Source organism: Vipera ursinii (assembly GCF_947247035.1).
Source record: "Vipera ursinii genome assembly, chromosome: 2".
NCBI lineage: Eukaryota > Metazoa > Chordata > Lepidosauria > Squamata > Viperidae > Vipera > Vipera ursinii.
In genome coordinates this window covers 283,836,568-283,861,779 of record NC_139513.1, presented here as the reverse complement: position 1 = coordinate 283,861,779, position 25,212 = coordinate 283,836,568, and the positions used below count along the sequence as shown (strand labels likewise).

Sequence of the window (25,212 nt, the reverse complement as noted above, 5' to 3'; positions counted from 1 at the left end):
CTCTGAGCTTGGTTGTTTCCTTGCAGATGTTTCATTACCCAAACTAGGTAACATCATCAGCGCTGGTAAGGGGTGCGGTTTGAGGAAGCAGAGGACCCAAAGACACAAAGGCTGGACTAACTGCGAGAAATTGCCAGTTAGGTTTCAACAGACAAATGTGAAGAATCTACTGTGCAGTTTACGAGATGCACACAATCATCTTAGCAGAAGCAATTTACTGCAAGCAGGGGAATCATGGAATGGTAGAGCAATTAAGCTACCGAGCAAGTCACTTCCTTCCTTTGAAGGGAGAAGACAAGAGGAAAAGGCCCAATTCTGGACACTGAAGCCCCAACAGATGGTGGAGGTCGCACCACTGGGGGTTTTTTTGCCTTATGGAAATGGCGAATGTGATCTGGATGGGGCGGGGGGGGAGATTGTCTCACCATTGCCCTTGTCTCCCTTCCAATTGCTCTGGAGTGCTCCGAGTGCTGCTCCCCAACTCAGCAAGGAAGGGCCTCCTTGCCCATGCTTGGCACCTGGTGGGCCCTGCTGGCTTTCAGTGGGAGCTGGCGTTGCTCAGCCACCGCTTGGAACGAGAGGAACCACCCAACTTAGGCAGCCTCTGACTGGAGCCTCCAGGATTTCTCCTGAATTTTGGAGAAGCCCTGAGTGACAAAACTGGGGAAATCCCCTGAAAACAAAGAATGAATTTTGACAGAGCCTTTATTAAGGACCACCTCAGGGTGAAAAGAGCAGCAAAGGTAAGTAAGTCTGCAGAGAGCCGACCGGCAGCCCTGCTCAAGGGGACCTGGTGCCTCCTTCGAAGTGGGAAGGAACATCAGCAGGACTGCTGTGAGGAACATGCTCACATCTCTCGGATAGAGTCACTAGAATTGGCTCCAAGTTGGAATTTGGCTATGCAGGTCCTACAGAGCATGGCCTGGCTTGGTTGTGTTGGAAAAAAAGTCTTCATCATAGTTCCATCCAAGCCGGGGATAAACAACATGGCAACTGCTTTGGGAAGAGGGTTACAGTTTATTGCAGAGGAAAGCCAGACAGGAAGATAGATCCAAAAAAAAGGACTGACCACATGTGGGTAGTGTTTTTTTAATACTCCCTGGACTCTATTGTTTGGTTATTTCCTGTTCCTGTTTGAGGCTATTTCCTGTGTCCCCTTAGTCCAGGTGGGCCCATCTAGGAATCTTGCTGGTTGTGGGTATGGTATGTCCCAGCCCCTGCTTTCCTGGAGCTAGGGTATGTCTTTTGCCTTTCCTAAGCGTCTAGCTCCAACCTTTTCCATGGCTCACATTTGCATGTCTATAGAACTGGTTTTCTGCTTGGGTGGGGGGAAGGAGACCTGAAACTATTAAGAAAACTGGGCATGCTTTCCTGGTTCTTCAATTTCTTTTTAGGAAATATATTTTTCTGCCCTTTAAATATTTCCTTCTCTGGGGAGCTGACTTCCCTCAGTTGTCTGGGAAGAATTTGAGCCTGTTAGTCCCGAGGAAGTGGGCACAGTCCCCAGGATGTGACCTTGGCCACGTGCATTAGATCCATATTCTAACTCAGGTCTTCTGGGAGATGATGCGTGCTTGGGCCCAGGTACAGAGATAGCCTTGATCAAATTAAGTGGCAGCTGTTACAAAAATATCAGTTAAGCTGAGGAGGACAGAAATTAAAAGATGCCCCTGCTATAAGAGGGAGGGAAGAGATGCTCACGGAGATACTGTCATTATAGCCTATATAAGCAGAGACCAGGTGCAGCTTCTGGGGCCTATTTCCTTACCAGGCCTGTCCTGTGGGGCAATACCAGGGCTTGGACTTCATCCTTGATTGAGGGAGAAGGGCATCCACGCAAAAGACCCTCACTGGATCCAAAGTTATCAGACTAACTAAAGAGAGAAGCAACCTAGAACTAAGGAGAAACTTCCTGACTGTTAGAACAATTAATCAGTGGAAAAAACCTGCCTCCAGAAGCGGTGAATGCTCCAACACTGGAAGTTTTCAAGAAGAGACTGGCCAGCCATTTATCCGAAATGGTATAGGGTTTCCTGCCTGAGCAGGGGGTTGGACTAGATGACCTCCAAGGTCCATTCCAACTTCTTCTTCTTCTTCTTCTTCTTCTTCTTCTTCTTCTTCTTCTTCTTCTTCTTCTTCTTCTTCTTCTTCTTCTTCTTCTTCTTCTTCTTCTTCTTCTTCCTCTCTACCCTTTGTTTCCTTCTTAGGGAAGGTTCTTGAGAAGGTATTAGGTCTGCTACGTCAGAGAGTTCTGGGAAAAATGGATTGCATGGGCCCCTTTCAGTTTCAGGGTGCAGCACTGAGACAATAATCAATCGTGCTTCTACTGTGTAGATGACCTCTGGTGGGAGAAGAAAGTGGATGGCTCACCCATCCTGGTTCTCCTTGATCTCTCAGCTGCCTTCAACACTACCGATCCTGGTGTCTTTCTGAACCAGCTGAGATATGAGCAATAGTGGTGTTGCAGTGGTTCTCCTTATAATAATAAGTTGGAAGGGACCTTGGAGGTCATCTAGTCCAACCCCCTGCTCAGGCAGGAAACCCTATACCATTTCAGACAAATGGCTGTCCAGTCTCTTCTTGAAAACTTCCAGTGTTGGAGCATTCACCGCTTCTGGAGGCAACTTCTGTTCCACTGGTTAATTGTTCTATTAGGAAATGTCTCCTTAGTTCCAGGTTGCTTCTCTCCTTGACTAGTTTCCATCCGTTGCTTCTTGTCCTGCTTTCAGGTGCTTTGGAGAATAGCTTGACTCCCTCTTCTTTGTGGCAGCCCCTGAGATATTGGAAGGCTGCTCTCATGTCCCCCCACCCTTCTCTTCCTTCCTCTTCTAGACCCAGCTGGTGTTTAGGGAGAGGGAGGGATCAGGCTGCAAGCTAGCTCTCAGGGCTGTATGCCTTTCCACTCCTCGTTAGCATCTACATGAAACTGATGGGCAAAGTCACTGGCACGGAGTATTTATTTATTTACACACATCTACTCCAGGCCAAGGAATGCTGTCAACATCCTCCTAGTCTGGAGGATGGTCAGAGACAGGATGATGGTCATCAAGAACTGTCAGGTAGAGGCGAGTTATCCAGCACTGTCAGCTCCTTGAAGGAGGGGCCGCACAACTGCTTGCTTTGAGGCTGAGGACCCCCTCTCTGAAAGATGCTAAGAGCACAGAATGAACCCAACTACAAGTCACCTCCCAGGCAGCCTTAACAGCCCGGAAAAGACCTAGATTCCCTAGCAGTTGGGCAAACTCTTGGTTCAGACAACCCTGCAAAAACAACCCTGGCCTTCTCTTTTTCTCTACAACCTGGGTCTGCCATCAAACTGGCTCGTCTCTTCCTGCGAAACACAAGAGTTTCGAGGGGATGGAAAAAAAAACCTCAGAGAACAGTCTTGAAGAATGTTTATCTCCAGGACCAATATGGAGAAGGAACTATGTTTTGGTCTATTTTCGAACCACCAGAAGCACCTGGGATGGTCACCCTCAGGAACCAGCTGCTGGACCTTAGCCTGACCCAGCAGGACGAATCTCAAACTCTTCAGAGACACAGAAGTTCCCTCCTGAAGGCCTTTTCCTAAGCTACCGAGTTGGGGGTAGCCCTTACTTTCTGCAGGGGTTGATTTCACAGACTGACCGGGCGCCACGGAACAGAGGCTGCCCTTCCATTTCAACTGCAGTTCTCAGGACAAGCCCTCGAGGTGCCTGTCAGTAAAGACAAGGAAAAAGTGCCACTTTCTCCAATAGGCCTTTGCCACGTTCTCCTCAGCACGTCTTTTTCGCCAGCCAGCCAGCCAGTCCTGCTTTCCTGCGGTTATTCTGCTTCTTCTTTTTGAGATCTGGTAGCCACAACAGCTCACACAATACTTGGGTCACTTGTAGTAATCTCGTAATCACGTTGCACTCATGTGCCAAACCCCAAACCAATCCAGCGGGTTGGATCTGCAACCACATAGCCAGCCTCCCCTTGGAGGAGAGCCTAAAGAACCAGCCCTGAGATTCTGCCCAAGCAAGCAAGCAAGCTTAGCAGAGCTGCGGGCGCCAATTCCCACATCGCTCTCAGGCAGAGTGCACTGGTAAACCAGCCAATGCCCTGGCACACTGGCATGGTCATCTGAAGCCACGAAGGTCTGAAAGGCAAGCACGGCAAAAGCCTCCTGCTCTGGCTTGAGTTGAGTTGAGGGGCTCAACTACTGGCGTGGCTCAAGAGAAGGGAGAAAAGGCCAGCCCTTCGTGGCTCTGTGGAAGGTTCCCCCTTTTTCTTAAGATCCCCACTTTGAATCCCTCTGGTTCGTAGCTGCCAAGCACAGGACACGACTGAGGAGCTCCCTTAGGAGCGCCCTGGAAGTGCCCAATTGCTTTCCTTTCCTTTTTTTTCATTTTTTCATTTTTATTAAACAAATTTTATTATTTAAAACTTTGGACAAGGTGTTAACGGTCTGACATTCCTTCTAGTCTTACATCATTTTTGTTTTATATACATATATACACTTTATGTACATATCATTTATATACAGTTATAGAATATTCAATCTTAAAAGATAAAGGTAAAGGTTCCCCCGCACATGCGTGCTAGTCGTTTCCGACTCTAAGGGCTGGTGCTCATCTCTGTTTCAAAGCCGAAGAGCCAGCGCTTGTCCGAGGACGTCTCCGTGGTCATGTGGCCGGTATGACTAGATGCCAAAGGCGCACGGAACGCCGTTACCTTCCCACCGTAGTGGTCCCTATTTTTGTACTTGCATTTTTACGTGCTTTCAAACTGCTAGATTGGCAGAAGCTGGGACGAGTAACAGGTGCTCACACTGCTACACGGCAAACTGCCGGCCTTCTGGTCGACAAGCTCAGCGTCCTAACCCACTGAGCCACCGCGTCCCTTTTCAATCTTATCAACCACCTTATTCAAGTAATATGTGAGATCAACATCCTGTGTCTTTCTGTTGTGACTTTCCTTTCTGTTCCCACCATAAATAAAACTTATTCCAAATTTTGTAATCTGACTGATCCTTATTTTTAATTTCCAGAGTTAACTTGTCCATTTCTGCACACTTCCAAATTTTATTTTTTAAAAAATGCTTTTTCAGCTCAGTTGGCTGGAATTCAGAATTAGGCCACTCTGCACTAGCTCCTCGGTGGCCATGGGGCAAGGGAGTAAAATACGAGGTGAATTTGCCTCAGGCAATTAATCCTCTGTGGACACCCCACTCCCCCACTGACCCTTACGGAGTTTTAGATCAGGGCTTTTCAACCAGTGGTGCGGGTACCACCTGTGGTACATTGGCACCTGGCAAGTGGTACGCAACCATCCTAGAAAAGTGGCAGCTGGGGAGGGGAATGAGCTGAACCGGTGGCAGCACCGCACAAACCTGAGTGAGAGACGGCTGGAGCTGCAGGGCTGTCAGGGCTCAGCGGAACCGCCAGGATCAGTGCTTCTTCAGGGCTGTCAGGGCTCAGTAGAAGCGCCAGGATCAGCACTAGTCTCCAGCTGAGCCCAGAAGAAGCACCGATCAGCTGGAATGTTGCAGCATCTCCAGGGTCTTGTGATTTACATTCAGATGCTTGGCAACTGATTCATATTTATGATGGTCACAGTGTCCCAGGGTCATGTGAAGTGACCAAAACCTGCTGCAACCACCCAGCAGATGGGTGGGGGAATAAAAACCAAACACCCCCAACCCCACCCCCGCTGCCAATCCTTAACAACCACAATCCTTTCACAACAATGAAAACCTCAGACAGGAGGAAGAGCGCCGCCGGACAGGCAGGCAGGTGTCTTGCTCGGCTGTGGCTTGGGGGGCACTTTTTTCAGTGCCATTGTAACTTTGAACTTTGAACTCTTGTAAGTCGGGGACCACCTGTACTTCATCACTTTTTTTTTCTTTCTTTTTTGGGGGGGAGGGGGGGTCATCAAGTTTTTGACACCCTGCTAGGCGACTGGTGGTACTCGGATGTTGCCATATCCTAAAAGTGGTCCAATGGGTGAAAAGGTTGAAAAAGCCCTGTTGTAGATTACATTCTGTGAGTCAAACAAGAGGAGAATTCCCAGAAGCTACCAAACAAAATCTCACCAAGGTTGAAGCTTGACCCATGAGTGGTTCAGGTTGAAACACAAATGTGTGCAAACACAGCTGGCGCCTTAATGTTTACATAACTTAAAACTCTGTTACTTCAAAGCTCTCTCAGGTTCTTTCGCTGGGGGGGGAACACAGCACCGAGCCCTCCCCTCCCTTCCCCTCCTTGCCCTTTGCGCAAATTCAATTTTTAGCAACCGCTGCACAAAGCGGGCTGGAGGCATCCTGGTCCCTTGCCACAAGGCCGCCTTCCCCACTTTCCCTAATGCAAGGCAAACCGGGCAGTTTTTATTTTATTATTTTATTTTATTTTATTTTATTTTATTTTATTTTATTTATTTTATTTTATTTTATTTTATTTTATTATTTTATTTTATTTTATTTTATTTTTTTATTTTATTTTTTTATTTTATTTTATTTTATTTTTTTATTTATTTATTTATTTATTAATGGGACATATCCCGCCCTATCTCCCGAAGGACTCAGGGCGGCTAACAACAATAACATACAATAAATACAGAAGTTAAGATAAAATTAAAATTAAAGGCTTCTGTACAATACATTAAAATTAAAAATTAAAATAAATTAAAAATTAAGAGTTAAAAATTGTAAACATAATTGCGGAAAGCTGGATAAAAGCCAGTCCCGGGGAGTTGGGTGTGTGTGGGGGGGGGGAGGGGGAGAGATCGGTGCCGGCGGGATCCCGCTTGGATGTGCCGGAGGCTGCCGGCTGCCCTCCAGTACCGGCGGCCCAGCCGCGCAGCTGGAAAGGGGTCGCCGGGCCGGCCCTCCTCCTCAGCCAAGAGGCCGCGCCCGCCGCCCCGGCACGCGCCTACTCCCCCCCCCGGCCCTGCGGGATCCGCCCGGCTATCCGGGCCGGCGCTGCGCAGGGACTGAGCTCCGCGACGGCCGCGCCCCGACGGAGATGCCGGCGGAGCGAGGGAGCGCGCCGCAGCCCCGGCCCCGCGCGGGAGGCCTGCAGCCCGCGGCCACCCAGCTGGCGGGGGAGAGCGGAGCTCAGGCCCCGCAAAGGCCTCTCCCCGTCCCAGCCGCAGCCCTCAAAGCGGAGCAGCCAAGCCGAGGCAGCCGGCGGTTTCCGGCAGGAGGGAGCCGCGCCGCCTCGCCGCGCAAGCGGGAAGGCCTTTTCCTTCCAGCGCTAGCGGCAGCGCCAGGAGGCCGACCCGCTCGGTGGAGGAGCGGCTCGGGGCAGAGACCGCCGCTTGGCCCGGCGCCTTTCCAGGGCCGAACCCGGCGTATAGAACATAGAACCCTTGGGCTGGAAGGGACGTTGGAGATCTTCTAGCCCAGGGGTAGGCAACCTTGGCTCTTTTATGACTCATGGACTTCAACTCCCAGAATTCCTGAGTCAGCATAGAATTCTGGGAGTTGAAGTCCATGAGTCATAAAAGAGCCAAGGTTGCCTACCCCTGTTCTAGCCCAACCCTTTGTTCAAAGGCAGGAGGCTTTCTTATACCATCCCGATGAAATGGCGGTCCATTGAAAAGCTCCAGGAATGGAGCACCCACAACTCTGGGAGGCAAGGCTCTGCCACTGACTGATTCTTCTCACAGTCAGGAAGTTTTTCCTTATTTGTAAGCTGCTTGTCCTGCCCTCTGGTGCAATAAGGACCCGGCCTTTGAGAGCAGGCCCAGCTCTGCTGGGCTTGGCCACAACATCCTCCCCCGTCCTCTGGGATTGCAAGTGGAAGGCTCCCCTGCCTGTTCCCTGCTCCTGGCAAGGCCGCCCTCGCTCCGTTTTGGGGCCCTGAGGTCCGGAGATCTCTTCTGCCAGGTTGCACATCTGAACACTTGAACACTTGTGAAGACTCATCTTTTGTACTGGATGCGAAAAGGCAACCTGGCATAATACTGCTCTGCAGAGTCCAAGCAGCAAAACCTGGCTTCTGAGGACTCTGCAGGGGAAATGTGATTTCCAGGACAAAAGTAAAATTGTAGGGAACACGCAACACTGCCTAATGGAGTCATGAACGCAAAGACAATCCTCAGTAAAAGAAGACAGTGATCTCCAGGGAAAGATGCAAGAGTCTGTATGCCTTTATTTATTTATCACATTTTAAAATGTAGCAGGTAAATGTTGGAAACGTAAACATAATTTAGGTACGTATTATCATATTTGGTGGACATGTGACAAAATAAAGGCATATTGGGGGAAAATACAGGCTTGGCTAGAAAAAATATTAGGAGAACATGTAGTATTTAATCCTGATTTTTTTTATTAGGTATAGTACCAGAAAAGATTAATAAACAAAATCTATATTTGGTTTTACATATTATAACCGCAGCAAGAATAAGTTATGCACAATGCTGGAAGAATGAACGAATACCTTCAGAAGAAGAAGTAATAAAAAAAGATACTGGAATGCGCGAAGATGGACAGACTAACTATGAGGTTGAAAGATAAAGAAGAAATGGAATACTACCAAAGCTGGAATTTATTCTACAAATGGCTAGAAGAGAGAACCAAAGAGTAGGACTTGACTTTGTATTAGTGTTATATGAACCCAGATCACACGCTGTTTGAAAAACTAACATATGTATGTAAAGGAAAAAAAACAATAAAAAGCTTATATATATATTTATCACATTTATATGGCTGCCCATCTCACAAGAAGCGTCCCTGGGCAACATACAGGAAAAACATATAAAACAGTAAACGTGTCAAACATAGTCATATTTAAAATGTTTCTTTTAAAAAAAACCACACACACACAAAATAGGGGCACCCAAAATGTGACCAATCCCCAAGGCCTCCAGACTGGATGACAAAGCCAGAACTTGAGGGAGCTGGCCTCACTTGAGGAGGGGGAAATGCCCCATAAAAGGCGGGCAGATGGCAGAGAAGTCTGCCTGCTTGGCCCGCCAAGTGGGGCTCTCAGCCAGACGGGACCCCTGGCCAAGTCTGATGGGACGAGTGGATTAACTGGGGAGAGATGCTCCCTCAAAAAACCCAGCCACGTGAGTATGCTCAACCAGCCCATGAAAGACCAAAAAGACAGGCTAAACCTGCTTAGTTTTAACCTCGGTTAGTGACATTATTCAGTAAGGTAAAGGTAAAGGTTCCCCCGCACATGCGTGCTAGTCGTTTCCGACTCTAGGGGCCGGTGCTCATCTCCGTTTCAAAGCCGAAGAGCCAGCGCTTGTCGGAGGACGTCTCCGTGGTCATGTGGCTGGCATGACTAGACGCCAAAGGCGCATGGAACGCTGTTACCTTCCCACCATCATGGTCCCTATTTTTCTACTTGCATTTTTACGTGCTTTCGAACTGCTAGGTGGGCAGAAGCTGGGACGAGTAACAGGCGCTCACTCTGCTACGCAGCACTCGGGATTTGATCCACCAAACTGCCGACCTTCTGATCGACAAGCTCAGTGTCCTAACCCACTGAGCCACTGCGTCCCTATTCAGTAGTGAGGTTTAATTCTCTTCTGCAAATGCTGAAGAGGAATAAGGAAGTATTGCCCACAAGGAAGGGCATACGGATGGCTGAGAAGTTTTTGCCAACCTGGGGCAGATGTTTGCCTTCCAGAGGGAAGGCACAGAGGGTCAAGAGCAAAGGCCACTGGCCAGATGATCCCCAGCAGCCCTTCTTCCTGGGAAGGAAGGCCTTGGGGCAGACTCCCCATTTGCTCACCCTCCCACCCCAGAGCTAGGGTTCCCAGCAGCGTGGCCCCCTCAAGCATTAGGCCCAGCCAGCCTGATTGTGAAAATGGGATCTGTAGTCTGACCTCAGGAGCAGTGGGGCAAGAATGCAAGGTCAGGGAGCACCAAGGACTCCACAACTTCAGCTGCAAAGATTCCCTCCGGCTGGGAGCACAAACTTCACTTGTGCAGGGCTGGGAATTCCAACCGAGAGGGGCTGTTTTCAGCCTCCTTTCATCCTTGCAGCGACAGGACTGGAGACAGGTCAGGGTCCGGAGAAGATGCCCTGCCCCTGAGGTCACAAGGTTGCCTGCCCTTCTTCACAGAGGGTAGGGGTGGGCCTGGCTGTGCGCCAGTGTGGCAGGTATTAGAAGAGAAGGTGGGACTGGGTGTCAGCTGAGCTGCACCTGGGAGAAAGACATGCTCTGCTCGGGAGGCACCGTCTCTGGAAGCACCGGGAGAGAAACGCCAACTCTTGAGTTGCATCTGAAGAAATGGGGAAAGTCCTGCCAGGAAATGGGCACCCAAGCTTGCACGGGCAAATTCACTTTAGTAGATCTGAATGTGCGGAAGTAGCATAAATGAAACAGCTGCCTAGTCAGTTCTGGCTGAAATAAGGAGAAACGAGGAGAGAGCCAGCAATTATTTGGCATGCACTAAACTCCAGTTTTTGTTAAATCATCTGAACAACCTGTTTCTCTAATTCAGGGGTAGGCAACCTCGGCTCTTTTATGACTCATGGACTTCAACTCCCAGAATTCCTGAGCCAACATGGCTCAGCTTGGAAACCTCTCTCTTTCCCCTCAGCATGGCTGGCTCAGGAATTCTGGGAGTTGAAGTCCACGAGTCATAAAAGAGCCAAGGTTGCCTACCCCTGCTCTAGTTTATACTTCAAAACCACAGCTGGCAAAGTGTGACTACTTTCTCACAATAAAGGAAGCCCGTGGCAAGCTGCTTGTGTTGTGATTTCATGCAATGGGTGAGGGCAAGGAAAGGGCCTCGGGCCGAATCCAGCTTCCGCTCTGGACTTCACTACCTCAGTCGACTGAGACAGCAAGCCTCCCTCACAATCAGATGTTAGAAAAAGAAAGCGAAGCGTCTGCCAGAGCGGCAGAAGAGTCAAATGGCTGTCAGGAGGAAGAGTATGTGGTCAAGTCTGAGCTATCGAGCCACAGTGGGGGGGAGGGGGGATCTGGATCCAAGCCAGGGACTTTTGACCTGCTGCTCCAGAGGGAGCCATCTTGGATAGCTAAGCCAACATCCTAAATGTGTGAAGCCAGCTGGCTTCAGTCAAGAGTTCCTGACCGAATGCAAAGCTGGGGAGTCCATCTTGCCACCGGCACCCTTCACCATGCCATCTTTGTTCCCTCGGGCAGATCACGTATTCAGGAAAAGCTTGTGACTGGGGCCAGCTGCCCTAAGAGCAGCTGTGAGCTGGACTGAACCAGGCTGGCTTCCATGAACACCTCTCCCCCCCTCAATTGGCAGCAGACCTGAGGAACGGCCTCTTTCAGGTGCACAGCAGAATAAGCTTCACGGAGCAGAGATGGCACCACAATAAGGAGAGCCGGCTCTCCAAGGGTTGGAGAGAAGCCACTTCGTGCAAATTCCCAGAGAAAGAAGCAAGCTGATGAGGTCTGGTCCAAGTAGGACTGGGTTCTTCTCCTGAAGCGATTGTTTGTTTCTAATAAGGAAGGCGGGAAAAGGTGATGTATTGTGTGTAAGCCAACGTAATAAATTGCTCGCTTGGCTATACACTTTTGTCTTCTCCTTTAAGAGCGCATTGCCTGGTTATAAATCAGTGAACAGCTTCAAAGCTCTCATGGTCATTGGTTTATTTGCCCTAACTTGGGTTCCCACTGCTGCTCCCTGCCCAGGTCCTGCAAGGCCAGTCTTTCCCACATGAAGGGCCTCTTCTGGGCCAGTTGTTAGGTGTCTAGGGAGCTTTCCTAGAGCTGGAGAGGGGAGGGGGAATCTCTGTCTTTCCCTGAGCTCGGCTGCTCTGACTCCTGTGCCGGAGACCACTCAAGTGGCCTGAAGGATGCTCAGCCATTGTCCTGCTGATGGCTTCTCAGGTCCATGATTCAGATCCAGGATATGAATGGGCTCCAGTTCCTGGACTCAGCTGCTTGAAAGAACTCGGGAGTTATGGAATCACCCTATGACCCCAGTCATAGAATCCAACCTCTGCTCAGATCAGGAAATCTCAGAGATGGCCACCCAGCATCTGTTTGAAGGCCTCTACTGAAGAACTCACCACTCATGTGGCAGTCTGTTCCCGGGGCTACTAATCCTTCCTATGTTCCTCCTGATGTTTTGCTTCAACTTTCTTCCTTGCCGTCTTGACTCATGGCTTCTGGCCTCTGGGCAGCAGAGACGTTGTCCCTCTTCTTGGTGGGAATACTTCAGATGCCTCCAACCCCAGTTCTCCTGCAGGCTAAATCCTTCCTCTTTAGGCTTGGTTGTTGGGCCGTTTTGGAATTTGCTCCTGTTCAACCTCCCATTGGCCTAGCCACACATCAATCAAGGCAGAAAAGGAGAAGCTCTGGAGCTGAAAGGCGAGGCTCTGCCCTCCTTCATCACCTCAGGGGCTGGGAATGGGGAGTCAGGACCACGCTTGCTCCTGTCCCCACTTGTGGCCTGCAGCCCTAAGCCTGGATTCTGCCCGCAGAGTGAAGAGAAGGTGCTTGAGAGGCTGCCAGACCATGTTCTCTTTCTCCCCGGCTTCATTTGTGAGGCAGGGATGGGCAGAGAGAGTGACGGCTCTTGGTATAGGGCAGGGCTAGGCAACCTTGGCTCTTTTATGACTGGTGGACTTCAACTCCCAGAATTCCATGCTGAGGGGAAAAGGGAGGGTTTTCCAAACTGAGCCATGCTGGCTCAGGAATTCTGGGAGTTGAAGTCCACAAGTCATAAAAGAGACAAGGTTGCCTACCCTTGCCTTAGACATATGGACTTCAACTCCCAGAATTCCTGTGCCAACCATGCTGAGGGGAAAAGGGAGGGTTTCCAAGCTGAGCCATGCTGGCTCAGGAATTCTGGGAGTTGAAGTCCACGAGTTATAAAAGAGCCAAGGTTGCCTAGCCCTGGTATAGGGTCTGGACTAGAAGACCTCCAAGACGCCTTCCAGCTCTTGGTGTTTAGCCGCTCCTAACCAGGAGACATCAAACAGCTCAAGGAAGAAGACATCCCAGAAACCCCCAGTTCCCTTTGTGAAATGGGCAGGGAGGGGCTATATCAGGCTCCTTTGATCAGCAGAGGGGGAGGGGAGCTGCCCGAGCAGCCCAGCAGCTGCTACCAGGAACCCTGGAGGGCTATGACTTCACCCAACCGCACTGGGAAGCCATTTCAAATGCATCTTCCACAGATCAACCTGGCCCCCCTCCCCCTCCCTGTCTTTGCTATCACCACCCACCCACCCACCCCCGCACAATTGTAACATTTTGAGCAGCAATACGAGCTGCTTATTCCCCTTGTCTAGAAGCCAGCAGAATCCTGCTCTCTGCCTCTGCCTGAGCCCCAGGTGCGGCCAGGGCCTCGCTGGAGCTGGTAGCTCCTGCTTGCCTCCCTTCATTTCTCCCGCTGTGTGGAGTAGAACTGTACACAACCTTCTAAGGGCGCCCCACACCCCATGCGTTGTATAAAAGCACAGTGTGATGTTGGCAGTGTTGTCTCTTTACCACAGCCACACACTAGGTCACTGTTTCCATTAAGCTCCACTCCAATTCCAAAAGGCCTCTCCTGGCCAGTCTGGCCCGCTCCCCTCCCGGGGCTTGGTTGGTCCTCCCTCAGTGATTTGGGGCTGCTGGCTCTTGCAGCTCCCAAGGATTCGTGCAGCCCCTGGGAGGCCCCAGCAGTTGACATAAGGGCCTGGGGAGGACACCCACACATCCACACACCCGTCCAACTGAGCTAACGGAAGTCTGAAGCGCCGCAGGCAGAGAATCCCACCCTGGTTTTGCCCCTTCGTCCAGTCAGTGAACCACTGAGAAGCTGCCTTTGTGCGCTGTGTTCAGGTGGACCTTGAATACTTCAGTCAGAATAAAGCTGGAAGGGACCTTGGAGGTCTTGTTTTTTTTAAAAAAAAAACTAGAATAGAATTCTTTATTGTCCAAGTGTGATTGGACACATAAGGAACTTGTCTCCGGTGCGTAAGCTCTCACTGTACAGTACATCCAAGCAATAAGTGATAAATCATTGTAAAAATGCATTCATCATAAGATACGACACCTAGTGATAGTCGTAGGATACTAAAATAACCGATCGACATGAATCATACTAGGACGCTAAATAAAACAATATAAATTGTAAGGTGCAAGCAACAAGTTGTAGTGAAGCTAGGCAAAATCACAACACATACCAGCACAATTAGCCCAGCCCACCCCCACCCACCCCAACTTTTCTGTCTCTATACCAATGACTGCATCTCAAAAGACCCTTTTCTTGAGATGCACTCAAAAATGAGGTTTGCAGATGACTGGTCTCATTTGAGACAACGAAGAATTGGCATACAGAGAGGAGGTTGAACTACTAGCCGAACAATCTTGAATTAAACATACTCAAACTGTAGAAATGATAGTCGATTTTAGGAAGAACCCTCCTATTTACCACCTCTTACAATACTAGACAACACAGTATCAACTGCAGAGACCTTCAAGTTTTTAGGCGCTATAATATCTCAAGATTTAAAATGGACACCTAACATCAAAAACGACATCAAAAAAACACAACAGAGAATGTTCTTCCTGTGCCAACTCAGACAGCTCAAACTGCCCAAGGAGCTGCCGATGCAGTTCTACAAAGGAATTATTGAGCCTGTCATTTGCACCTCTGTAACTGTCTGGTTTGGAACTGCTACCAAACAAGACAGACACAGACTTCAACTGACAGTTAGATCTTAAAAAAAAAGGCAATTGCTACCAAACTGCCTTCCATTGAGGGCCTGTATAATGCACAAGCCAGAAAGAGTCTACGGACCCCTCACATCCTGGACGTACACTGTTTCAACTCCTCCCATCAGGATGTCGCTATAGGGCATTGCATGCCAAAACAACTAGACTGTCAGAATCCATTTATATCATATTCATAAATGTATGTTTAAAACATTATTCCATGGATTCTGCCATCTCCCCCGAGGAGGAAGGAACGAATGTGGATTCAGCCTGCCTTAGGCATTTCAAAGATTCAGAGAAGCCTTTTGAACTGGGGGAACAAAAGGGAGGGCTAGGATAGGAGGCATCTGGCTTGTGTCTCCTTTTGAAGGAAAAGAGCAATAAAATCCAAAGTTCCTTTTCCCACGAAAGGGATGACACGAGGTAAATGATGGGGGGCTGACCAAATGGGGTTAGGGAAGGAGGGGTTGAACAGGGAACTCTTTATAAGGTTTCAATTTGTAGAACAATATTAGATCCTGTCTTGTTTTCCCACAGCCAAGCATGTCATAGTAAAGATTTCTTTTTGGACTAGAATTGGCTCCAAGAGTTTTGTCTTCCTAAGACGTGGTTTGGGGTGGGTCCTGACAGTAGACAAATTTTCCCCCATGCCATCATTCTGCTAAATAGCTAATTTCAGACAAGTGTCTGTCCAGTCTCTTCTTAAAAGCCACAGGTGATGAAGCACTCACAACTTCTGAAGGCAAGCTGTTCCAGTGATTAATTGTTCTAACAGTCAGGAAGTTTTTCCTTAGTTCTAGGTTGCTTCTCTCCTTGATTAGCTTGCATCCATCGTTTCTCGTCTTGCTTTCTAGTGCTTTGGAAAATAAATTGACCCCCTCTTCTTTGTGGCAGCCCCTGGAATACTGGAACACTGCTAGCATGTCCCACCTAGTCCCTCCTTTTCTCTAGACTAGCCAAACCCCAATCTTGCAACCATTCTTCATCTGCTTTAGTCTCCAGGCCTTTAATCTTCTTAGTTATTCTTCTTTGCGCTTTTTTTTTCAAAGTCTCAACATCTCTTTTGTGATGTGGTGGCCAAAACTGGATGCAGCATTCCAGGTGTGGCCTCACTAAGGCTTTATAAAATGGTACTAATATTTTGTGTGATTTTGTTTCTATGCCTCTGATTGTATTAGGTTTTTTGGCTACTGCCGCACACAGCTGGCTCATATTTAAGCGATTGTTCACTGGGACCCCAAGGTTCCTCTCACAGTTACTGTTTTTAAGTCAGATTTTGCCTAATCTGTACTTGTACTTTTTTTTTTCCTAAGAGTAAAACCTTGCTTTTCTCCACATTAAATTTCATTTTGTTGGTAAGGGCACTTTCCTCCAAGCTGCTAAGATGTAGGTAACATATCTTTGCTTGTTACAGACCTTAGATTGCCTTGGATAACATGAGCATGTTTGGGGTAAATGTGGGCTCGGGTACACATGTCACAATGGACTCAATTTGGGCCTGTGGCCTGGATGCCACTAAGGCTGGTTACCTAGTTTACACTTCCTCTTTGTTACTAACCATGGTCATGTAAAGCCCTGGTTGACCGAAGCCACAATGGGCAACAGAAGCCAACATTGATGGGCCCATCAGAAGCAGCCCTCAGACAAGTCGGGATGGAAGTGGGGGGGGGGGATGGCGAAGGGCATAGATTAAGTAAAGAAAGGAATATGGGTCTGTGAAACTGTGAGGAAAAAGGGAAGGATATAACGCAGCCAAAGGAAGCCAACTCGACCTTATGAAATAATGAACATCTATCTGCAGGGAACTTAGACCAGAAGGGCTAAACATATCAGAAAGGAGGAAGTGAGGTTATGTACAGTTGCAAGAAAAAGTATGTGAACCCTTTGGGATTACGTGGAGTTTTGCATGAATTGGCCATAAAATGCGCTCTAAACGTCATGTAAGTCACAACAATAGAAAAACACAGTCTGCTTAAAATAATACTACACAAACATTAGCTGTTGTCATGTTTTCATTGAACATAAGATGGAAACATTCACAGTGCAGGGTGGAAAAAGTATGTGAACCTTTGGCCTTAATAACTGGTTGACCCTCCTTTGGCAGCAATAACCTCAACCAAACGTTTCCTGTAGTTGCAGATCAGACCTGCACAACGATCTGGAGTAATTTTGGACCACTCCTCTTCACAAAACTGTTTCAGTGTAGTAATATTCTTAGGATGTCTGGTGTGAATTGCTCTCTTAAGGTCATGCCACAGCATTTCAATCGGATTGAGGTCAGGACTCTCTCTGGGCTACTCCAGAAGATGTATTCTGTTCTGTTGAAGCCATTGTTTTGTTGAATTACTTGTATGCTTTGGGTTATTGTCCTGTTGCATCACCCATCCTCTGCGGAGCTTCAGTTGGCAGACAGATGGTTGTACGTTTTCCTGCAAAATGTCCTGATAAACTCTGGAATTCATTTTCCCATCAATGACAACAATCCATCCAGGCCCTGAGGCAGCAAAGCAGCCCCAAACCGTGATGCTCCCTCCGCCATGTTTTACAGTGGGGATGAGGTTTTGATGTTGGTGTGCTGTGCATTTTTTTCTCCACACATAGTGTTGTGTGTTTTTCCCAGACAACTCAGTTTTGGTTTCATCTGTCCACAGTATATTTTGCCAGTAGTGCTGTGGAACATCCAGGTGCTCTTTTGCAAACTTCAAACGTGCTGCAATATTTTTTTTGGACAGCAGTGGCTTCCTCCGTGGTGTCCTCCCATGTACTCCATTCTTGTTTAATGTTTTCCTTATTGTAGATGTGTCAACAAAAATGTTAGCATGTGCCAGAGATTTCTGTAGGTCTTTAGCTGACACTCTAGGATTCTTCTTTACCTCATTAAGCATTATGCGCTGTGCTCTTGCAGTCATTTTTACAGGACGACCACGCCTAGGGAGAGTAGCAACAGTGCGAAACTTTCTCCATTTGTAGACAGTCTGTCTTACCGTGGACACATGAACATCAAGGCTTTTGGAGATACTTTTGTAACCCTTTCCAGCTTCATGCAAGTCAACAATTCTTGATCGTAGGTCTTCTGAGAGCTCTTTTCTGCGGGGCATGGTTCACATCAGACAGTGCTTCTTGAGACCAGTAAACCCAAAACAGGTGTGTGTTTTTAAAGGGCAGGACGGCTGTCAGCAACACATCCAACACCATCACACTGATTGGAGTCAAGGTTGGCTCACTCCTGGCTCCAATTAGCTCTTGGAGAAGTCATTAGGCTAGGGGTTCACATACTTTTTCCACCCTGCACTGTGAATGTTTACATGTTATGTTCAATTAAAACATGACAACAGCTAATGTTTGTGTAGTATTATTTTAAGCAGACTCTGTTTTTCTATTGTTGTGACTTACATGACGTTTAAAGCGCATTTTATGGCCAATTCATGCAAAACTCCACGTAATCCCAAAGGGTTCACATACTTTTTCTTGCAACTGTATGTTGTGGGTGTGTATGTGTCTATTTTCATACTCACCCACAACACACATAATCTCCTTGAGTTGGGTCAGAGTTACGCTTTAGTGAATGCTGATCACTGAAAAACCTGAAATAAATTTTGGGGGAAAAATTGAGTAACATCCTGAATGAATGTCTATGGAGATCATCAGTCATCCAGATCATGGCTGTCCCAAAGGTGTTTTTCTGGAGGCTGCTGGACTTTCTTGGTTTACTTTGAAAGAAGTTGCCTCCTGAAAAAGCACTTTGGGGAGACCCTGAATTAAACTGAAAGAGGTTTCTGCTAGAGAACTGCTAGTGGATGGGGCGGGGCAAGGACAAGGATACAAGAGCGGGCAAGAGGGCAGGGGCCGTTGGGCATGCATCTGCTTGGGGAAAGCCTCTCTCTTTCAGGTAAGAATGCAGAGCTGCCCAACTGCCAACTTAGGGACTAAATGAAGGTAAATCTGGAAGCACAACAGATTCGGCAGTTTTTGACCACAGACTGAGAGGATTACTATAGCAAGGTACCGAACAGCCATCAGATTACAAATGTGGCATCTTGGGAAAGCAGTAAAAATGCTGGAACAGCTGGCAGAAGGGAAAACTGTTGCTGGATGGGCTCTCCAAAGAAGATGAGGGGAAATTGGTTGTTCAGGCACGGAAGGCGGAAGTTGCTGGGTTTGAGTGGAAAGGCCCCTGTTGCGGGGTAACAAAAGATGTGCGATGCGAGTGGGAAATGGGAAGGAGGAGGTTAGGTGGCAATGTTAAAGTTGTGGGTTTTCTGTAAGACAATCCCTAACTTAGCATTGCGACCTAGCCGCCTTCTTCCCTTCTCTCTCTTGACAACCCACATCACAGGGTCGTTGTGCGGAAAAATGGGGAAAGGAAAGTTTGTCGGATATGTTAACCACCCTGAGTTATTTATAAAAATAATAAAGCCAGGATTAAAATCAACAGCTCCCTCATCCTCCTCCTTCTTGCAAATGGCTTCTGTTGCCACCATTTTTCGGCAGGGCAACCTCTGGGCGTGGGGTGGGGGAGAGGGGCCTCCGGACCTTGCTGGTCCCTTGTCCTCAGATCCACCTCGAGGAAGATCATATTTCTGATGGAAGACGGCGCTTATGGGGCAGTCTGAAGCCCCCGCTGGGGCCACCAACCGCGCATCCCTGCTCGCCTTCCCCAGCCTTTCGGGGGCATTATAACCCCGGCAGAGCCGGGGGCCTCGGCAGTCTGCAGCGCTACGGGCCCGACGGCCACCCGGTCCGGAGCCTCTGCCTCTGGGCTGACCTCCAGATCCGCCGGCGGGCGAGCCCGTCCAGGCCTCCTCCAGGAAAGACGGGGGCGGTGGAGCAGGCAGGCAGCCGTAGCGGCGGCATCTAGGTCTTCCACCGGGCCGTCCCCGGCGGTTTCCTGCCCGCCCCAATGACAAAGCAGCTCCAGAGGCAGCCGCCGCTAAGATGGAGGGGCGCAGCTGCAGCAGGCCGACGGATCGATCAGTGCCTCCGGGGCCGGGCGACGACGCGCAGGGAAGAGCTGGCGCCGTCCGGCTGTTGGCTGCCCGGCCCCTCCCCATTCCCGGCCTCGCCCCCGCCTCGCCCCCTCCGTCCGCGGGCCGCCTGCGTCCCGAGCCCCGACGGAGGAAGGTCCGGGCCTTCGGCAAGAGGACCCGCGCCCTCCCCAGCCGGCCCCGCGGCTGGCACAGAGGTCGAGCTCTCCGCGGGAGGAGGAATGGCGAGCCCCACCCGCCCTCGGGCTGCGCTCCGGGCGCTGGGCTGGGCAAGTCCTCGTCGCCGGTGCCGCCCCCGCCCCGCTTCCGTCTCGACTCTCACCTCGCCCGTTAGCCCGGATGAACTGGACGGCCGCGTCCGGGCCCCCCGCTTCGTCGCCGGCGGCGCTGCCGTTGTCCCGGGGCGCGTAGATGTGGTAGCCGACGATCAGGCTGGCGCGACGCAGCTCCTCGTAGACGCCCTCGATGGTGAAGTAGAAGGGCCGGTCGTCGGTCTTGCGGTCCACGTAGAGCAGGGCTGCGCGCGAGCTCCAGTTGAAGTGCCCGTGCAGGTGGGCCACGAAGGCGCCCAGCTTGGGGGCGGACGGGCCGACGCGCACCATGGTGCTGAAGTGCTCCTGCTTGCGGCTGAAGTCGGCGGCCACGGCGCCGGCGGTGAGCAGCGGCAGGCTCCAGTGGGAGGCGAAACGGCCCACGGCGGCCGCCGGGTACACGCAGCCCGGCCCCAGCAGCACGTCCGGGTTGTGGTACAGCTTCAGGTCCACGGCCTTGAGCGGCGCCACCGACTCCGAGCAGGCGCCGTTCAGCTCGGAAGTGGCGACCACCTTCTGCACCGCCAGCCCGGCGGCCCGCAGCTCCGGCTCTAGCGCCTCCAGGGCCAGGTCCACGGCGGGGCCCACGCGTGGCACTGCCCACGGGTAGTTGGGGTTGTCCTTGGGGAGCACCATGGCCACCGTCAGGACGGTCGGGGCCGGCGCGCTCCCGTTGGCTCCGGGCGGCAGGGTGGCGCAGGGCGCGAGAGTCGCCGAGGCGGCCAGCAGCAGCAGCAGCGGCAGCAGCGCCGGGGCCGGCGAGGCCATGGGGTTGGCGGCCGGCGGCGGCTGAAGGAAAGCGCTCGCTTGCTCGCCCGCTCGGCTCGACTCGACTCGGCTCCTGCGCGACCTCCGCCGGCGGATCCCTCTGCGGGGCGGGCTGTCCCGCTCTCCCCCCGGAGAGGCCGCCCCAGCCGCCCACCCTACCCTCCCTCCGGATGCCTTGCCCGCGCCAGGAGGAGAGGTGGGCGGGCAGCGCCCCCTGGCGCCTCCCTCGCCTTCCTCGGGCACCAAGAGCCCGGGCGAGGGGGCCGTCCGCGGCGCCGTTGTCTTTGGCCGCCGCCCCGGCCGGCGTCGCTTCCGCAGAGGAGAGGCCGGCCGGCCGGCGTCTCCGGTGCATCATAGAAGGCCCCGGGGCTTCAGGCAGGCTCGCGGCGGGACCGGCAGCGGAGCAGCTGTCTGGCACCGCCGGACCCTGCCCTGCTCCGCGGCTCTTCGGCCGGCAGAGAGAGGCTCCCCCGGCTAGATTCGGCCCCAGTGCAGGGCGGTCGCCGACCCCCGCCGCCTGGGGAAGGAAGCCAGCGAGTGCCCCACCGCAGCGCCGCGAACGGGATCTGAGGCCGCCCGGCCGCCCGCCCGAGGCCTCGGCGGAGCGGAGGAAAGCGTGCAAGCAGCTCCCGCCCCGCCAGGGAGGAAGGCGGGCTGTCCCGGAGGATGCCAAGAGGGGCCGTGGCGGTGGGGGGGGGGAAACGGTGGGGAAACGGTGCCTCTCGTCCCCTACCCCCCACTCCCCGGGTGGGGAACTCCCCGTCGGAGCCCGGAGGCTGCCTGCCACCTGGACTCGGTCTGGAACGAAACTGGGCAACTCCTCCTGCCAGGCGCCCAGCCGTCTCCAGCCCTGCCGAGGGGGGGAATGTTGGGTGCAGAGAACTGAATGGCTCCGATGGAGGGAAGTTGGCTCTGAATAAAGCACCTTGGCTGAAATTTTCTGGAGCAGGAGAAGAGCAGATGCTTCGGCGGGGTTTCCAGGAGAGAAGAGAGGCACAACAGAGAGACACACCCGCGGGGCGCGGATTCCCAAGCCTCTGAAAAGAGTTTCTTATAAGATTAGCCTTCCAAATTCCCCCAGCAGAGAGGCCTGGCTCTCCTCGGAGTTGGCTGACATCGGCTGGAGGCTTCTGCCTGTTGGCAGGGGTATCTTACCCAGCCGGCCACCTTATGGAGGCCAAATGGGCAGCTCTGGGCGCCTGGAGAAACTCAAGAAAGTCGAGCTGTCCAGGATAGTCCCAGCCTCTGAACATCCCCCAGCCAGTCTCTCTTGTCTGTGATCCCCCTCTGGGAGGCTACCTCAGACCCAGGATGGCAACAGCCCCGGCTCATGGGAGGGGGAAAGAAGGGAGTAGACAAATGAGTGCATTCAGCACCCCAGAGCGCCCCCCCAATCAGAGACAGGGGAAGGGCTGACCAGTGCTCTGTAGCTCTTTGAAGAAAGCTGGCAGCTACTGAATTCCTGGCAGAGAGGTGGCAGCACCCAGGCCACTTTCTGAGCATTGGGTGCCTGGGCTCCAGGTGCATGGTGGTGCCAGGTCTCACCAGAACAAGCAAATTGGGCAAAGGGTGGTTGTCGAACCAATCAGCTGGCAGCCATCTTACGTCAAGCCCCAAATGAGCCTTGGTGGAGCAGTGGGCTAATGCCTCCTTAAGTAACACCAGCTGCCTGCAATTAGTGCAGGTTCGCATCCCACCAGGCTCAAGGTTGACTCAGCCTTCCATCCTTCCGAGGTAGGTAAAATGAGGACCCAGATTGTTGGGGGCAATTAAGCTGACTTTGTAATAATGCCGCTTGGGGAGGGGGGTGAAAGCCCTAATAAGCAGGCATATACATAGAATGAAGGCTATTGCTAAGCAAATTGATTTGTGCTTTAAATTGTAGGCCGCCCTGAGTCTTCGGAGAAGGGCGGGATATAAATGGGATTAAAAAAATATATAGGACTTTGCTGTTGCAGTGCAGAAGGACTTCCACAGCCTCTTGCAAAAGAAGCCTGCGCCTCCCACTCCTGGCTTGGGCCCCCTTCTGGTCCTGCCCTGCAGGCATTGGGGTCAAAGGGCTCCATTTGAGCAAAGTAGCCTTTCCCACATCCTCCGGGTATGACAAAGAAAGTATGGATTGGAAGGTCTTGGAGACCATGTAGTGGCCCAACCCGCTGCCCAGCACAGGAGTCTACTTTTGCAGTAATCCCTCCTCTTCGATCTCTCCCAGGACAGAGCATCCCTTGGCTCCTGACCTAGGCAGTCTCTTCCACAGCTTCCTCTTGAAAGTCCCAGCTTTGCCGATGTTCTTCCTAAAATGCAAATGGTGCCCGGAATATTTCCCATAGAGAAGAGGTCTGAATCATAAGAGTTGGAATGGACTTTAGAAGTCATCTCATCCAATCCTGTAGAGCAGACATGTCAAACACAAGGCCCGGGGGCCAGATCCGGCCCGCAAAGTGGTTTCATGTGGCCCGCGAAGCCATCCTGGAAACAGTGAGGGAACGGCCCCCACTGCCTTGGCCCTGGCCCAGAGACCCTCCTTCCAACAGAGACCCTCAGATCTGTCCCACTCCTGCCGAGGCCCCCATAGGCACCCTTCATGCAACGATGTAGAGCTGGCCACGCCTACCCAGTAGGCCAGGGGTCTTCAAACTTGGCCCTTTTATGACTTGTGGACTTCAACTCCCAGAATTCCTCAGCCAGCAAAGCTGGCTGAGGAATTCTGGGAGTTGAAGTCCACAAGTCATAAAAGGGCCAAGTTTGAAGACCCCTGCAGTAGGCCATATGCACTCTAGCCACGCCCACCCAGTAGGCCACGCCCACCCAGTAGGCCACGCCCACCCGGTCCCCTGAGGGCAACTGCAATGCTGATGTGGCCCTCGATGAAATTGAGTTTGACACCCCTGCTGTAGAGGACCATCCGGCCTCTCTTGGAAGATCTCTAATCAAGCGGGATGACAGCCTGTGCTTCTTCTCTTGCTGTCTTCCGAAACAGTCAGGACGTTTCCAGCACTGGTTGCCACATCTAGAGCCCTAGCCCAAACCCTGGCTCCCATGGTTTCTGCCTGCCTTGGTTGTTAAGTGAAACCGGGGTGCTCCTGCTCTCATCCATAGAACGGCCATTGCTGGGATCTCTGCCCCTCTCCTGCCCTGCAGAAGCCCAAAAGGTTCCTACCCGACTCTTCTCTAGACAAACCCTTCACTTCTGTTTTTCTCCCCAAGCTTTGGGCTAGGATGGGGGTTGGGGGGGGGAGGCGGCTGCGGCAGGATATAGTGGTTGTAGAGAATGTGCAATTTTCCTTCTGAATGAAGCACCATCTTTGCTTAATTTCCTTTGTTGTGTTTATTTCTACTGTTGCTCAGAGTCATTTGGAGTCAGACAGCCTCATAAACATCTTTCATAAATGTTAATAAATAAATGAATTCCTCCTGGTTATCTAGCCTGAGCCTCCTTCCTTAGGTTTGAACTCGATGGGTCCGGTCCTGCCCTCTGGGCCAAGACAGAATCGTCTCATCTGCAAGCCGACCATATCCAGGCCCTTTGGCCTTGTTTCCTCCCTCTACTGTTGTTGTTGTTAGTTCCAAAGTTGTGTCTGACCCATCGCGACCCCATGGACAACGTTCCTCCAGGCCTTCCTGTCCTCTACCATCTTCTGGAGTCCATTTAGGCTCACGCCTACTGCTTCAGGGACTCCATCCAGCCACCTCATTCTCTGTTGTCCCCTTCTTCTCTCACCCTCAACCTTTCCCAGCATTAGGCTCTTCTCCAGTGAGTCCTTCCTTCTCATTAGGCGGCCAAAGTATTTGAGTTTCAACTTCAGGATCTGGCCTTCTAAAGAGCAGTCAGGGTTGATCTCCTCTAGGACTGACCGGTTTGATTGCCTTGCAGTCCAAGGGACTCGCAGGAGTCTCCTCCAGCGCCACAGTTCAAAGGCCTGAGTTCTTTGGTGCTCTCCTCCCTCTGAGCAAACCCCAATTTGTCTCCTTCCTTTTAGACCTGGGACAGCCAGAACCCAGCAGACAGTCCGCCATTCCGAGGGCAACTTCTCCGTTGAAAGCAGACCTGCCCCAGGGTTGTCTACTGATATAGTAACTCTTTCAAATGAGATTAAGGCCAGCCAGGCCTGTGTTGTTTGCAAGCTACACATCCTGACTTCTGGAAACATGGAACCACACTTTGCTTACAACCACACCGCTCGATGATCAGTTGCAGGACCTTGCTCAGTAAAAGATGTCAAGTAGGCAAAGCTGCATTCTATTCCTCACCATTTTGAACACGGGGGTGTCATTTCCTCTCCTCCAGTCTTCTGGGGGGCCTCCCCAGGCCTCTAGCACAGGGCTTTTCAACCTTTCCACAGACTGTACCACCTTTAGGACATGACAATATTTGAGTACCACCAGTGGCTTAGCAAGGTGTCAAAAACTTAATGACCCAAAAAAGAAAAAGAAGAAAGTGTACCCATTTACCACACTTTCAATGGGAAACTTGTGCCTGCTTCTCTGCCATTAATCTTTGCAGTCGTGGCTGGAGAGTGCTTACTGACAGAAGTAAGTCA

At 51.3% G+C, this 25,212-nt stretch overlaps 1 protein-coding gene across 3 annotated transcripts in view; it reads right to left on the bottom strand.

The window, feature by feature from the left end:
* Window positions 1-20,683, bottom strand: part of NPR2 (natriuretic peptide receptor 2) — a 36,334-nt gene extending 15,651 nt beyond the window's left edge. For all 3 annotated transcript variants that reach the window (XM_083355570.1, XM_083355572.1, XM_083355571.1), the window contains exon 1: window positions 19,915-20,683. In XM_083355570.1, coding sequence (XP_083211696.1) covers window positions 19,915-20,671 — 757 coding nt within the window. In that variant the 5' untranslated portion in view covers window positions 20,672-20,683. The remainder of the gene's footprint in view (window positions 1-19,914) is intronic.
* Window positions 20,684-25,212: the final 4,529 nt, after the last annotated feature.